Here is a 15,191-nt window from a genome sequence, read left to right on the forward strand (position 1 = left end):
CTGTCTCTCTTCCTCTCTCTCTCTCTCTGTGTCTGTGCTGCACCTGTGCTGGCAACTCACTGCTCTGTTTGACTTTACGGCTGTCCTGGCTACTGTGCCATTCTTTTCATCAGAGGCAGTGAAGAACTGGGTGCACTGGGCACCACCACTTGTAGTGTCTCATGCTGCTTTTTTAATTTACAGTTTCTTCTGAAATGCAAGTTCCCAACCCTCTCCCCAAATGTAGCTCGGAAGCAGACTGTAACCGCCAACCCCACTCCTTTGTGATCTCCCAGCTGGTGTTCAATTACAGCAATATGTCACAGATCGGTAGCTGAAGTGAGGTCACCTCAGCCCGAGCAATCTGATCTCCTTTATCTGGGAGGACAAGGCAACTAACCTTTTACTATCTCTTCTGCAGGGCCAACAGTAACGACAAAAAAAATTTCAGGAAGGAGAATCGCTGGGCCTCGGGAGAGTCCATTTTTGGGGTGTCCTTATGCATTGCTATTTCATGAGACTTTTCCTCCCACAGATTACTCAGACTCCTTCCCGCCTGTGTGGACGAGCTTGGGAGAAGGGAATTTCACAGGCTGAGGGGGCCTGCTGGTGGTTTCTAATGTCTCAGGAGTTCTTTCTGACTGGACCGAGCAGGGGTGTAGGGTCGTGCTAGACAGATATAGCTCTTCAGGGGACAAGAAACTCCCACCAGGAGCATTCTTTCCACCTTCTGCCATGAGACCCCACCCCTTCCCCTCCAGTCTCTGCCCCTGTGGATGTGCTTTTTGGGTGCTCAGCAGGGTCCATCGTGCCAATTTTATGGTATTTGTTAAGCACTTACTGTGTGCCAGGCACTGTTCTAAGTGCTGGGGTAGATAAAAGCTAATCAGGTTGGGCACAGTCCATGTCCCACATGGGGCTAACACATTCTTAATCCCCATTTTGCAGATGTGGTAACTGAAGCACAGAGAAGGTTGTGACTTGCCCAAGGTCACACAGCAGACAAGTGGCAGAGCCGGGATTAGAGCCCAGCTCCTTCTAACTCCCAGCCCGTGCTTTATCCAGTAGGCCATGCTGTCTTCTGTGTCATCTTGTCTGTTCTCAGTAGGAATGTGTGCCTGGCGCTGTGTGTGTGCGTGCGCGCGCATGTCCACGCTTGTGTTCTTGGAAGATAAAGACAGGCTCATGCCCAGTTTGTAGCTCCATTCTGAACTCTTGTTTCTCTATCTGTGCTATGTACAGAGGCCGTGGGGCACCTCTTGGCTACCTCCAACCCTCTGGTTTCCTGGTATTTTGCCTTGCTGAGGTTGTCTGTGAGGATGTGGTCCCGTCTTTTGTGTGTTCCGTGACTCTTGGGTCTGTCAGTGTTGTGCAGAGGCTGTACGAGAACAGCTCCGCATTGGCCCGGGCGGGTTGTATGAGCACGGGTGTGCGCGCGCGTGTGTGAGTATGTTCCCGTTGTGTTCCTCAGAAGTCTTGTCACGTTGTTTCAGCGGTGTGTGGACAGATGAAGCTTGGCCTGTTTTTACTCTCTCTGTGTTTTTCCTTGTCTTTTTTTATTCCCTCCTCATCTTCATCGCACTCTACCATCAAACCAAACAAACTTTCATCTCTCAGATCAGCGAGAAGGTTGGTCCTTTTCACTTCTTATCCATCTACAGTTCGTCACGTCAGATGGGACTCGGGCCAGTAGGGAAAGGAGAACCACCCCCGCCCCCAAAAGGGAAGGGCTCCAGCAGGCCCCGCTCCCTGCCGAGCGGAGCCTGGGTGTGCCTTTCGGCTGGGGCTCTGGTGACGGCATCCGGGCTGACCATTTACCTGGCTTGCATGCTTGTGTTGCTTGTGGTTTCCAGTGCGCAGAACAGATTTGCATGCCACCCACTAGCCGAGGTTTCTTTTGTCGCGGACGGGTGCATGCATGAGGGCTCTGCCTTAAACTGTTCCCTGTGCCCGAGCTCAAAGCTAATATGTCTGAGCAGTTTATTTCCTCCAGTAGAAGTTCAAGAGCGGTGTTTGGAAGCTTTGATCCAAATGACTTCCCCCCTTGGTTCTTGAACTGACGAGGGAATGCAGGAGAGGCAATTTCCCACTCTTCCTGATTGTTCCCTTATTTTTTTGGATAGGTAAAAGTATCATGCAGCTGGAGTGAAATCTCTTTGAGTCCCTCCTCTCTCTCCTCTGCACCTGTAGGAAATGAGGTTGAGCCCACGAGACCAGCCCCGGTTCTTTGCTTTTGGGATGAGTGAGAGAAACACATCCTGGCCCTGAGATTTGCAGGGGCCCACTGGCTGGCAAGGATAGCTCTGCCCCTCTCAGAGTCACCAGGCTAGGACCAAGCCAAGTCAGTGATCGGACCGGCAGTGACTGGATAGCCTGATTTTTACCCTCCGCTCTGGGTTACCCAGAGAGGGCAGACTTCAAATGACTCATTGACAAATGGGTGAGGAAAAGAGCAGGGTGTGAGATGAGCCCTCTGGCCAACCCTCTCACGGCCTGGGTGGCAATGGGCTGATTTTTTTCGGGGCCGCTGAGCTACCTGTACGAGCTGGAGCCTCCTCCCCTGCCCCGTCTTCTCAAGAGCTCCAGGCCACTATCCCCAAGGAGGACAGTGAGCCGTTCGGCTTCCTCTTTTGAGAAAACTCTCTCTCTCCCCCTAGAACGTGGCATGGAAGGGAGGAATTTGGCTTCCTTGACAGCTGTCAAACTGATTTGATTTCCCTTGTTCCTGGTTCCTTGATCCAGCGGATTTTGTGGCAGCTGGGTACGAAGCTCCCATTGCCCTGACACTCATTACTCTGCACCCACCCTTCCCCCTAGCAGGGGGCTTCCAGTTAAGGCCAGTCGGCTGTCCCTTTTATAGCCTAGGGAGGTCATTTTTGCCTGAGCCCCACAGGGAAAATGAGAACTTTGGCAAACGAGGGAGAGGGAGTAGCATGCCTGGCACTCCGCAGCCAAAGTGTTCGTGGTTTGGCCAGCGGGGAACATGCCTACCAACTTTGTTACATTGGGCTCTCCCAGCGCATAGTACAGTGCTCCGCACACAGAAAGTGCTCGGTAAAAGACAGTGCTTTAGGGCCTCGGAGCTCTGGGGATGTATCGTACTCTCCCAAGCACTTTAGTACAGTGCTCTGCCCACAGTAAGCACTTAGTAAATACCATTGATAGATTTAGCTGACTGGAGTTCAGCAGCTAGCAAATCATGCCTCTTTTCCTCTTCCTCTCCTCCTCCTCTTCCTCTCAACCCCTCCAAAAATACCCACATGCACAAATATTTAATGTGAAGACAGAAATTAGTTTCTAAATATTCCGTTGGGATTTGCAGTGCTTATAATTTGTTTGGCACTGATAATTACATCTTACATTTTTCCAGCTTTACTTAAAACTGTGTACCACTCGCCCATGCATTTAATTATTGCTCTGCGGCTGCTACAAGGTTATTTATTAAAGAGTTATTTTATCTTGATACAGTGGATCTTTTCTCTCATTCCCCTCCTTAATGTTGTGTTATTTTCATCAGAGAAAATTTCAGCAAGTGAATGCAAATTGCAGAGCTGCACAATCTCCCTCTCCTTTCCTTTGCTATTAGTATGTCACTCTGCTGAATGCTGATGTCTCCCCGACGCTGCACCACTGTAATGATATATCCTCCTTTATATGTGGTTGTCAGCGCAAATAATTAGACTTAAAAGTTATAGCTGAAATATAATCCAAAAATGGCAAGGCCCTGTTTTGGAAATTGTCTATAAAATGTCAGCACTCAAGGATGCATTGGGAACATAAATAGTACAGCATTGTTTGAGCACAAGATTAGACTGTAAATGCATTTTCTTCCAGACCCATTTTTTCCTCTCCTGCTGTTGATTCTGTCAATAGATTGTAAGGCTCCAGCAAGCACCTTTCCATTTGGAGGCCTTGCTGGGAAACGATGAGCAAGAGAGATGCAGGGGAGCCATGGAGTTAAGTCAGCTTCCCCAAATAATAGACTTCCAGATGATACGCTCTTTCCTGCCTCTCCCGGTCTCACCCGGATTCCTCTCCACCCCCTCCGAGAGTCTTGTTGTGGTCCACAGAAGAGCTTGAGAGTCCAGAAGGAAGTGACCCCTGCTTTCTGGGAGTTAAACAGAGCTTGGGCTCCCAAGCCCAGAGTATCCAAGAAGGCATCGATGGCTCCCAGACTGAAAAGAGAGAGCAGAGAGGAGGCGGGGAGAGATGCTGGTCTCTAGGTGGGATGAGATCATTTTGGGATGAATCTGAGACTTTGAGGAACAGTCACTCTGATGGTGAAAGGAGCAAAGCAATTGATCCGTCTCCTTTGTTCCAGATGTAGGGAATGTGCATGCTAATACATGCTAAATTATTAACAGCTTTCAGTCTTTTCCTTCTGTGCTGGACTGGGGGTTTTGGTTTTTTATTTCTATCACTCACTTCCCTTTCTGAGAGAGAGAGAGAAAAAAAACACGGGAAGCTCACTCGAGAGAGGCAGTCTTTTCTCTTTCCCTGAGTAGAATGGGAAAATGATTTGGATTGCATCATATTATATATGGCTCGGAGTTTCAATTTACTTTGTACACAGTCAGCTCTGAGGGCGAAGCTTGCTGAATTGCTATCAGTTACGCAGGCTCCATGATGCATAGGCCTGGGATGAATGACAATGAATCTCATTTTTGACAGTCTGTGGGTTTAAATAAACCTGAAAATTATACTATTGTCCATTTAAATCATTTTAATATTCATAGGTATTTTCACCGGGCAGAACCTCCCAACCACCTCCCTTGATCTTTATCTGCCGTATTTTTTTATTTTAAAAAAAATTCTCCCCATCAGATTTTTTTAATAAAGGCCCAGCAATTAAAAAAAAAAATCAAAAGAAAAATTCCAGTGTGCACATGCGCATCTAGCAACAAGCTAGACTTTTCGATTGGCTGGAGTTTTGTCAGGTTCCCACTGGGACGAGGGCTTGTCTTGTGAGGGAGACTGGGGACTTGGCTGCAGTTCCCGATGAGTGAGACCTCGTCCCTGTGGAGACAAGAATCCTCTGGTTTTGGCAGGCCCGAAGAAAGCGTGGGTGGAGACAGCCCCTCCACGCAGCTGCTGGGCTCTTTAATGCTGACTGACAGTGTCTCTCCTCAACACCCCCTCCCCCCCAAGGGCCAGCTGCTGAGTCGAACTGCCTATTTCCAAATGATGAACTGACTTTCTGCTTGAGGCCCTCTCCCCTCCACCTCCTCCTTTATTTTGCTTCTTATTATAGCTGGATCTTCCCCAGGCCCCTGAGGGGGTGGGGGGAGAAAAAAGGATCTGGTGCCTCCCTTCTCCCCTCTTAGCCCTTAAAAAGAGCCAAGTTCATTCCTCCCACATAGATGGTCTCCAGGGAGGTTGGCCTCCAGCGGAAAGTGGAAAGAGCCTGAGTCCCAATGTTAGAGGACCCCATTTCAGGTACTGGCTCAATCAGTTGCCTGCTGAGTGACCTTGGCCAAGACACTTACCTTCCTATACCTCTTTTCTCCATCTCTCAAATGGGGTAATAGTACCTGCCTTACAGGGGTGTTGTGAGGACAAATTTGAGAGTTTATAATGGGAAAACACTTGTGGGGGAAAAGGGCTAAATAGAATCCAGGTTAATGGCAGAGAAGACTGGATGACTTCTCCCCAGGAAGACCCTGCCTGAGGAGGCTTCCGGGATGGCCGAAGAAATATTTTCTTTTTCCCACTACTGAATTCCTTTCAGACCGTGGGCCCAGGAGCCTGTGTTGTTTGGGCTGATTTGCCCCTAACGGTCAGTCACCCTCACGGCCTTCCCGGACTCCTTCGAACATCCACCTGATTGAACGATCCCGGCAGAGCAGGGATGGGCCACAGAAATCAGGTATTTGGGAGCAGGGATTCCCACCTGCCTGGCTCCTCCCCCTGCCCATTGAAGCACACGCTTACTTAATTACAAAGCATTCCCTCAGTTAGACCTCTTTCCATTACAGTGGGGTAACATTGGGGGTGGGAAGGTGCGGGAAAAAGTCAGAATATTGGTTTCCTTGTCATTCATCCTTTTCTCAGGACACCCCCTCTAGAATACTTGTAGTAACTTTTCCTCTAAGTGGAGATAGGGTGATCCCCAATTTTTAGAAGTTTTAGGTCCCCCTCCACGTCAGCATTTGGCCAAGAGACACATTTGGTCATTCCTGAAGCCCTGTTCGTTCCAGGGAAAGAGCCCTTTGGAAGAGGAGATGACCAACGACAGAGTTAGAGACATGCGATTTTGAGCCTAAGCAGAGCACGGCTCCCGCAGTGAACTGTGGGAGCCTGAAACCTCCAGGGTAAAAGATGCAGCAGTGTGGAGAGAAGTTCAGTCTGCTGCCTTAGGGATCTGGCAGGAGCTGCTTGTGGGTCGTGGTGGTGTTTCCCCAATCGGAGGGTTGGGTTTAGAAAGCTGCCACAGCATGCTGAGCTTCTGCATGGCCTCTCGTAGACAAGCCTCTCACGTCTTCTGGTGTCAAACGTCTGCCTAGTGTAGTCTATGTACCTCACCCCTTTCTTCTCCCTGCCCTGTTGTAAACGTTTCTTTGTAAGAACGCCTTTCCTTAAAACCTCCTGAAAGGGCCAGACCTCTTGCTTGCTTGCTGCATGCTGACTCTGTGTGGTGTAACGCTTTTAAACTCCTGTCAGAGCTTCGCTTCTTTTGGAAAACTTTGGCATTTGTGGCCCAGGACCCCATTGGAACAGCTTCAGAACTGGGGCACAAACACTGAGGAAAGCAGCAATAACAAAAAAAGGACAAAACCCCCAAACGCCTCAACACCATTTTTCATTGGAAATGGGAAGCGGAGATGCTGTGATGGAACACCCCTCCTCTCCTCCTCACCCCCCACCATCACGTTAAACCCATCGCCATGTCCATCAAATCCCCCGAGTTCCCTCATTTGTATGAAACTCAGGTCATTTGGGGTGGCGACCTGTCCGGGGTCATCCCTGTCAGCACTGTAGGGTCTTCCCGCCCACTGATCCCAAAGTAAGTAGCCAGTGAAAGAGCAACAGCAGCCGCCTAGTTTAGGATTTCGATGTCTCTTAAAAATGCAGGGTCCTTTGCCTGCTCCTCCCCTGACCCTCCTGCCCCAGCTGGGAAGACGCTAATGAGCCCTGTTTCACTGGGGTGACTTGTATACCAGAAATGTTGACAGGATTGTTTAATTTATCACCGAGCCATAGCTCTGTTGTATGTGCCACCATTGGGGGGCCTTCATGTTCAGTCTGTTTCTGCAAGTGTGCCGGGTTGGGAATGAGTCATCAAAGGGAGTGCTAGTGAAATTTGATTCAAGGAAGTACCAACTTGACTCAGGCCAAGGCAAGGCTTTGAAAGCTCATCAAGCTTTGAACAACCAAGTTTCAAGAGTGATTTTTTTTTTTCTCCTATCCTAAGGGGTGCTCCTGGAGGGACTGCTTCTCCACCCCACACTACCCCCAAGGGCCTCAACAATCCAGCCCCCTGCCCTGATTTTCTAAGGGGAAACATCCCAGCCTGGTGCAGCATGGTTGCTTCCTTCTGGCTGTTCTCCTGCGCCAGCGTGGCCTTGGCATGGCCGTTCTATGCCATCAGCCTCCATGGCACATACTCTGTAGGGCCACTCATTGGGAAATCATTAAAATGGAAGGGTCTGAGTGGGTCAGCCTGCCAGGAATCCATACCATGAAGAAGAGAGTGAGACAAACCAGGCAACCCAGCCAAGACTATTCCTTGCTGGTGAGAGGCCAGAAGAAGGCTCCCTCCAAGAAAGCCAGAACCTCCAGGACCTCCGTGGGCCAGAGTGTGTCCCCCTCCCCTCACCCCCAGCACAGTAACACACTCTCTCCTACACAGTACACAGCCCCGAATACCATTTAGCATTTTTTTTTGCCCCCAAGGACATCTTATCAACACATGGCCAGGAAGGAGCTAACCTAAGAGATGACTCTGGTGCTCTACTATCCAAACTCATCCGATCCAGCTGAGAAAGCTTGATCCTCTCAGCTCCAGGGCTGACAGCTGGGTCGAGCAGCTGGGAGGCTGTTCTCTTCATTCTTCCAGCTAATCTGGAAAGAAGAAGGCTTAGGGGCACCTCTATCCACTTCTTGTCCAAAGAGAGGTTCCCATACCTCTTCTCTTATCCCTGACTTCTCTGGCCTCCTCCATTCCTCCTCTCTACCAGAAAGAGATTTTCCCCCAACCTCCCAGGAGTGAGGCAGAAAACTGACTTGTAAACCCTGGGAATGGAAGAAGACAATCTGACTTTCCCCAGGTTCCTCCCCGGGAGAGGGCAGAAAACAGATGACAGTGGATTCTATTCCTTTAAAACCAGGCAGCTCAGACCAGAAAACATTGCAGCCAAGAAAGGCTGCCAGATACAAGCAGCTTGTCTTGGGGAAACTGTTTCTGGTGGCCAACGAGGAGTAATGCGAATGCAGCTATGGCCAAGCCGGGAACAGTCTCATGCTCTGAGAGGGTTGGGGAATGGGGTGGGGCAGCCCCAGCCCTTGGCCCCACCATTAAAACGGCCCCCTTCCACCCCACTGCTGACCTCCCCACCAGGACACCGTGGCAAATCCCTGGCCCGTTCTGCCATCCTATCAGTCTCCCTTTCTTCCTCCTTGCAGTGCGCCGGGTGGCTCCCCGCTTCTCCATCCCTCCGAGCAACCACGAGGTGATGCCAGGCGGAAGCGTGAACCTGACCTGCGTGGCAGTGGGGGCCCCCATGCCCTACGTGAAGTGGATGGCCGGGGCCGAGGAGCTCACCAAGGAGGACGAGATGCCGGTGGGTCGCAACGTCCTGGAGCTGAACAATATTGTCCACTCTGCCAACTACACGTGTGTGGCCATCTCTTCCCTGGGCATGATCGAGGCCACCGCCCAGATCACCGTCAAAGGTCAGAAACTACCTGTCGTCTCTCCCTCCCCTAGCCCCTCCTCGCTGACCTCCCAGGCTGGTGTCTGGAGCCAGGCGGCCCCACTTTTGCTAATGTCACAGGGGACCAAAGATAGATGGGATTTGGTAATGCAGCTCCATGGCCATTATTTTCCAGGCCTCCCTAATTGCTTAACCTCTACAGAGAAGCAGCGAGGCCTCTTGGAAAAAGCACAGAGTGGGAGTCAGAGAACGTGGTTCTAATCCCAGCTCTGCTGCTTGGGACCCTGAACAAGTCACTTGACTTCTCTGTGTCTCAGATTCCTCCTCTGTAGAATGGGGATGAAATACCTGAAATACCTCCCGCCTCAGACTCTGAGCCCCATGTGGGACAGGGACTGTGTCCAACATAATTACCTTGTTGCTACCCCAGCACTTAATACAGGGCTTGGCCCGAAGTAAGCACTTAACAAATACCACAGTTATTATCACTACTACTTTCAAATCTGGCTGGCAAAGGAAAGAGGGTGTGGGGTAAACCTCATGACCCCGATCCTGTATCAACAAAGAATTTCAAATGCTGGGACTCTACTTTTCCAGGTGAGTACTGAGCCATTCCCCTCGGCTCTACAGATTTGGTTTTCGTGTGTGTGTGTATGTTATTCCCATTACTGTCAAAACAGATCCCACGAAATACCATTAACCTCGTCTCTATTGTATTTCTTTGATAAGCCAAATTCCATTATCGGCTGAGGAATTTTGACTTGCGGGGTCCACCCAATCCCTCCTTCTGGGCAGGTGGGAGGCAGGTGTATGGTCAGAGCAGCTCAGGTTTCAAGTCCCTATAATTAGAAGGGATGGTTCTATTAATCCCATCAGGGGAGCCGAATGCTTGTGCGTGTTTTCCAGCCCCAAGACTGGCTCGGATTCCCTTGGCTCCCGAGTATGCATCAAAAGCTAGTGCCCTGCAGGCTGGTATGACTCGGACCAAGCACTTAGTGCAATATTCTGCACACAGAAAGTGTGCAATAAATACTGTTGATTGATTGACCAGATTTCCAGTGCTGCTACCCAACTCGCTTAGAAGCTGAAGCCAAGCCAAGCTGAAGGCCGAATCGGTACTGTGGCATTCCGATGTCACTTTCCACCCCTGACTCTGGGCTACTGTCCGTCTGGCTCGTAGCCTCCCAGTCAGAAAGGCCTCAGTACCCTGAGCCCCCCAAGCTTATTCAAGGAGGTGCTTCTCTGCCCCAGTCCCCACAGGACCACCTACTGGATGCCCCAAAATCCCTTCCCTTTATCTTCTCCAGGGAGCAGCTGCCCTGCCAGTCTTGGATGTGGAGAGGCGAGAATTGCTCAGGAGCCTGTCAGTGTGGAGTAGAGGGTGAACAAAGTAGGAGAGAATGCCAGACTGTCTTCTCAGTCCCAGGGGGCTGTCTGAGCCTTCTCAAAGCTCAGGGTTTTGGAGCTCTTGCTGAAAACAGAAATTGTTCCAGAAACTGTGGGGCAAGCCCAATCAAGTTTCTCCCTCCTCTCATTCTAGTGGATTGGCACTTGGCTGGAAAGCGCTCTGCTCTGGCCGGCAGTGCTTGGAGAATGGTTCCTCAGGACACCAAGGGCATAATTTAAGGCCATATTGTATGCTTTGAGTGAGTCGATAGGGTGGGGTGGGGACATGGCCCTCAGAGGGGGCTGAGGATCAGGCCTGTGCCCCCTCTCCACTTCTCCCCGCCCACCCAGGTCCTTCAGTTTGTAATGCCTCACGCATTCCCGTGTGTCTTTCCCCTCTTACTAGCAGCCTACCTGGGATATCCAGCATGCTGTCCCTAATCAGGCTCTGCATGGAGGCAGGGACAGGGCCCCTTCTGACCCAAGAGGCAATAAAAGTTTTTATCTCTTTGCCTGTCTGAGTCGGTGCTTCTATTCCCCTCCTAACCTGCTCCCTGTTTCTCAGCTTTCAGCCCCTTCAACTCAGTTTCACATCCCAGTAGAACAGTTAGACCAAGGGGACAAACACAGGCACTAGAGCTGAAGCCATTGGAAGCTGACCCTCCTCCAGTTACTCCCAGCAACCTCCTCTCATCACTGTGATTTAACTCCATGGCTTCTCCACTCTCCCTTATCTCCCCACTGCACCTGGCCCCCATAGTTAGCAGCAGCCAGTCATGACCCATCAGCCAGCCCATCTGTCTCTTCCTTTCCTCCGTTTCCTCTTGTCTGGAACCAACGGCAGCAAGGCTGTTCTCACGGCCTCCCTCTTTCGCCCCACTTTCCCTCAGGCCCCTCGAGGGTGGAAAGTCTGCAGTCTCCCATTGATGGCTGACCTTTCTTTTGCTCTGTCTCTCATTGCAGCTGAGGAAGAACAGTTCATTTGACTGTGCAAAAGTTAAGGTGAAGCAGGGAGGATGTGATTTTTAAATCTTGCTTGCTGTCCCTGGAAATAGGGTGAGGCAACCCGTGGGACTGAGAAGCAGTGCAGCCTAGTGGAAAGATAGAGCACAGGCCTTGGAGTCAGAGGACCTGGGTTCTAATCCCCGCTCTGCTATGTGAGCTGGGACAAGTCACTTCACTACTCTATGCCTTGGTTTCCCCTTCTGCAAAGTGGGGATGAAATACCCGTTCTCCCCCCACTTAGACTTTGAGCCCCATATGGGACAGGGACTGGATCCAACTTGATTAGTGGAAATGGCACGGGCTTTGGAGTCAGAGGTCATGGGTTTGAATCCCGGCTCCACCACGTGTCTGCTTGTGTGACCTTGGGCAAGTCACTTAACTTCTCTGAGCCTCAGTTACCTCATCTGTAAAGTGGGGATTAAGACTGTGAGCCTCACGTGGGACAATGTGATCACATTGTATCCCCCGGCGCTTAAAACAGTGCTTTGCACATAGTAAGTGCCTAATAAATGCCATTATTATTATTATTATCTTGTGTCTACCCCAGTGCTTAGTATAATGCTTGGCATAGAGTATACACTTAACAAATATACTCTTAACAAATACTGCAAGTATTATTATAATTTTTACTATTATTATCGTTGTTATCAGTATTATTATTCCCGTGCCCAGGAGCAGACCAAAGTCTCCACAGGGTTGTCTCCATGACCATCTCCCAGACCTTGCATATGTGCCCATCTCCATGCTCTTGACCAGGGACCCAGCAGATTGGGAGCTTTGTTCCTTCCCACACTCAACCCTGACCCAGAATCTGGTATAGGACCACATATGTTAGCTTGGGGCAGGGGGAGAGAGTTCCAAGCCCAAGGGAGGAGGTGGGCAAGGTGTCAGTGGGGGAATAGAGAAGATCGAAGCTGGGGTCGGAGGAGCCGTCTCTTGACTTCCAGTTCTGTGTTTATTCCACTGGACTGTGCTACCTACTCTCCCCATTTTTCAGCTGAGAAAACTGAAGCACAGAGAGTTGAAGCCACTTTTCAAAGGTCACCCAGCCGGCAGGTGGCAAAGATGGATTTAGAACTCTCACCCCGAAGATTTTTCCACCAGCCTTCACTGCTCTTGACTGGGCTGTGATAGGGACCGCTAGGGTACCCACCTAAAATAGTCCCAGTAATAGATTCTGCATGAGGACTCTGTGTGTGTGTGTGTGTGTGTGTGTGTGTGTGTGTGCGCGCGCGCACGCGCACATGCACACGTGTGAGTTCCTTCAGTGAACATGTCATGGAATGTTTGTTCGATGTAGATCTAGTAGGGAGCTCAGAATGATGCACACGCCCAACGTTACCACCCAAGAAGACTCTGGCCAGGCAGGGCCCTCCAGAGGCCATCTGGTCTCTCTTCTTGCCCTCCTGAAACCCAGCCAGATGGGTGTCTCCCCAGTTTTGAACCATCTCCTGGGAACAGGGCTGCACACTGTGCTTTGATCCTCCCTCTCTCACAACCTCTCTCATCCAGTTCCTTGTGGTTGGCCCAAATGGTTCCTTCTGCCTTGCAAACTCATTCCCTGCTGTCCTGCTTTAGTGGCATTGGAGAGCAGGCATTCACTACCACTGTGTAGTAACGCTGCAGGGGCTTGAGGTGCATGCTTTAGCCCCTTCCCCAACTTCTCTCCTTCAGTTTCAAAAACCCCAGTTCCATCAGCCTTTTCTCAGTAGAGGGCCTGCTTTATTTCATCCCGACAAATTCCTCCTGCCAAACTGAGGCCTCACCATCTATCTGGGGTTCATGTTGCCTTCTTACCCCTCTTACCCAGGAGGCCACTGAGGAGGTGCCGGGCTGCCTGGCTGGTCGGACCAGTCATCCTTCAAGCCCCATAAGTAGCTCAAGGGTGACATGACGGGTCCTCCCTGCACAGTATATCCTCTTGTTATGGGGTGACAGGCCCAGATGAAATACACGGCTATGAATGTCTAGGTTATCTGCCAAAGGCCCGAATACTAAATTCCTGGTCTCCTGGCCATAAAACCAGCCTGATTTCCCCCTGTGCTGCAAAAATGGCTAAAGTCCTGTCTCTGGAGCTGGTGTCAGGAGTGGGGGCCAGGGGTGGAAAGGGGAGGTTCCCAGAGAAGGAAGAGACTAAGAGGCTGCAACATTCACTGAGGGGAAAAGGGAGAGGATTTGATGCTTCAGCAGTTTGTGGGGTGGCAAGGGAGAAGGGCCATGGTAATTCCGTGGAGGGTCTTCACCTTGCCAGCACTAGAACTGAGGGCAGAAACTCCCAGAAAGGGAAGCTCACCCCCAGCTCCCGCATCTGGTTTAAATGATCTTTCTTTAGTCCATGCCAGCTGGCCCCGTGAGCAGGCCCAATAGCGTGATTACTCTATTTATCCTTCCATTCGGAACAAGTTCAAGCACTGTGCGTAGTATCAAATGCATGTTCCCGAGCGGGAAATGATTTCTACCATAAACAAAAAGCCACCCGTTCATGGGAGATGGCAACTCAGGGTTGGGTCACTGAGACCACTGGAGGAAGCGGGCGACTCGGTGATGCCAACTCAGCACCTTCTCTCTGCTTCCATCTCAGCTCTGCCCAAGCCACCCTCGGAGCCACTGGTGACCGAGACCACCGCCACCAGTGTCACCCTCACCTGGGACTCCGGCAATGCGGACCCCATTTCCTACTATGTGATCCAGTACAAGCCCAGGTCGTGGGACGGCCAGTTCCAGGAGATCGATGGGGTGGCCACAACACGCTACAGCATCGGGGGCCTCAGCCCCTTCTCTGAGTATGAGTTCCGGGTCCTGGCGGTGAACAACATAGGGCGGGGTCCCCCGAGTGACTTGGTGGAGGCCCGAACGGGCGAGCAGGCCCCGTCCAGCCCCCCGCTGAAGGTGCAGGCCCGCATGCTGAGTGCCAGCACCATGTTGGTGCAGTGGGAGCCTCCGGAGGAGCCCAACGGACAGATTCGAGGGTATCGGGTCTACTATACCACTGACTCCCACCTGCCGCTGAATTCCTGGCAGAAACATAACACGGACGACAGCCACCTCACCACTGTAGGCAACCTGATCACTGGCATCACCTACAGCATCCGGGTGCTGGCCTTCACCTCTGTGGGGGACGGGCCGCCCTCAGACATCATCCAGGTCAAGACGCAGCAAGGAGGTATGTGAGCAGAGTGCTGCCATTCTGTTCTTTCACTCTTTCCTGCTCGCCTCTCCCTGGGGCTCTGCCTTTCTGTGCCCTTTCTCCCTCCATTCTGGCCCTTTTTCTTCCCCCTGCCTTCTCTCCTGCTTCTTTTCTCTCTGTCTCTCTCCAACCTCCTCCCTGTCTTTTGTCTTTCCCTTCTCTTCTGCTCCACCAGTTTCTTTCTCCACCCTCCTCTCTGGCTGTCTCACTCTCATTCTTGCTTGTATTTTCAGTCTCTCCTGATACTCTCTGCAGTCCTTCAGTAATTTCAATGTCTACTACTCCTACTGGGTCTGATCATCTGGGAATTTTTATTTGGGGAGCATCTTTCCTAATTCTTGTAAAACCTAGGGTCATTTCCAGTTTGGACTGACCTCTTTCCTCCTTCAGGAACCCCACATATCCCATGCTCCCACACACACACACACACACACACACACACACACACACACACACACACGAAACGGGGAGCAAGGAGACACCCCCCTCTGCTATCTTAACCCCATTTTGGTTTGGCCAGGCTGATCTTTTACCAAATTGTTGTAGCCCTAGGGACTGATGGGTGCTATACAGACCTCAGTTGGGGTGCCTTTCTGGACTTGTGGTATCCTGGATGGGTGTGCTTCAGTGGTCATTAGCCAGTTGTGCTCCTCTTCCCCTTCAACCCTTGCATCCTTCCTTCTTCCCTTCCCCACAGCACCTGTATATATGTATATATGGTTGTACATATTTATTACTCTATTTATCTATTTATTTATTTA

The 15,191-nt window shown here is 51.0% G+C and overlaps 1 protein-coding gene across 11 annotated transcripts in view; it reads left to right on the top strand.

Annotated features, from left to right (window-relative positions):
- The window catches only part of PTPRF (protein tyrosine phosphatase receptor type F), a 311,983-nt gene that overhangs the window by 228,190 nt on the left and 68,602 nt on the right, over nucleotides 1-15,191 (top strand). For all 11 annotated transcript variants that reach the window (XM_038760656.1, XM_038760661.1, XM_038760660.1 and 8 more), the window contains 2 exons: nucleotides 8,602-8,871; nucleotides 13,825-14,406. In XM_038760656.1, the coding sequence (XP_038616584.1) occupies nucleotides 8,602-8,871; nucleotides 13,825-14,406 (852 nt within the window). The remainder of the gene's footprint in view (nucleotides 1-8,601; nucleotides 8,872-13,824; nucleotides 14,407-15,191) is intronic.

Source organism: Tachyglossus aculeatus, chromosome 18, assembly GCF_015852505.1.
Source record: "Tachyglossus aculeatus isolate mTacAcu1 chromosome 18, mTacAcu1.pri, whole genome shotgun sequence".
NCBI classification, from domain to species: domain Eukaryota; kingdom Metazoa; phylum Chordata; class Mammalia; order Monotremata; family Tachyglossidae; genus Tachyglossus; species Tachyglossus aculeatus.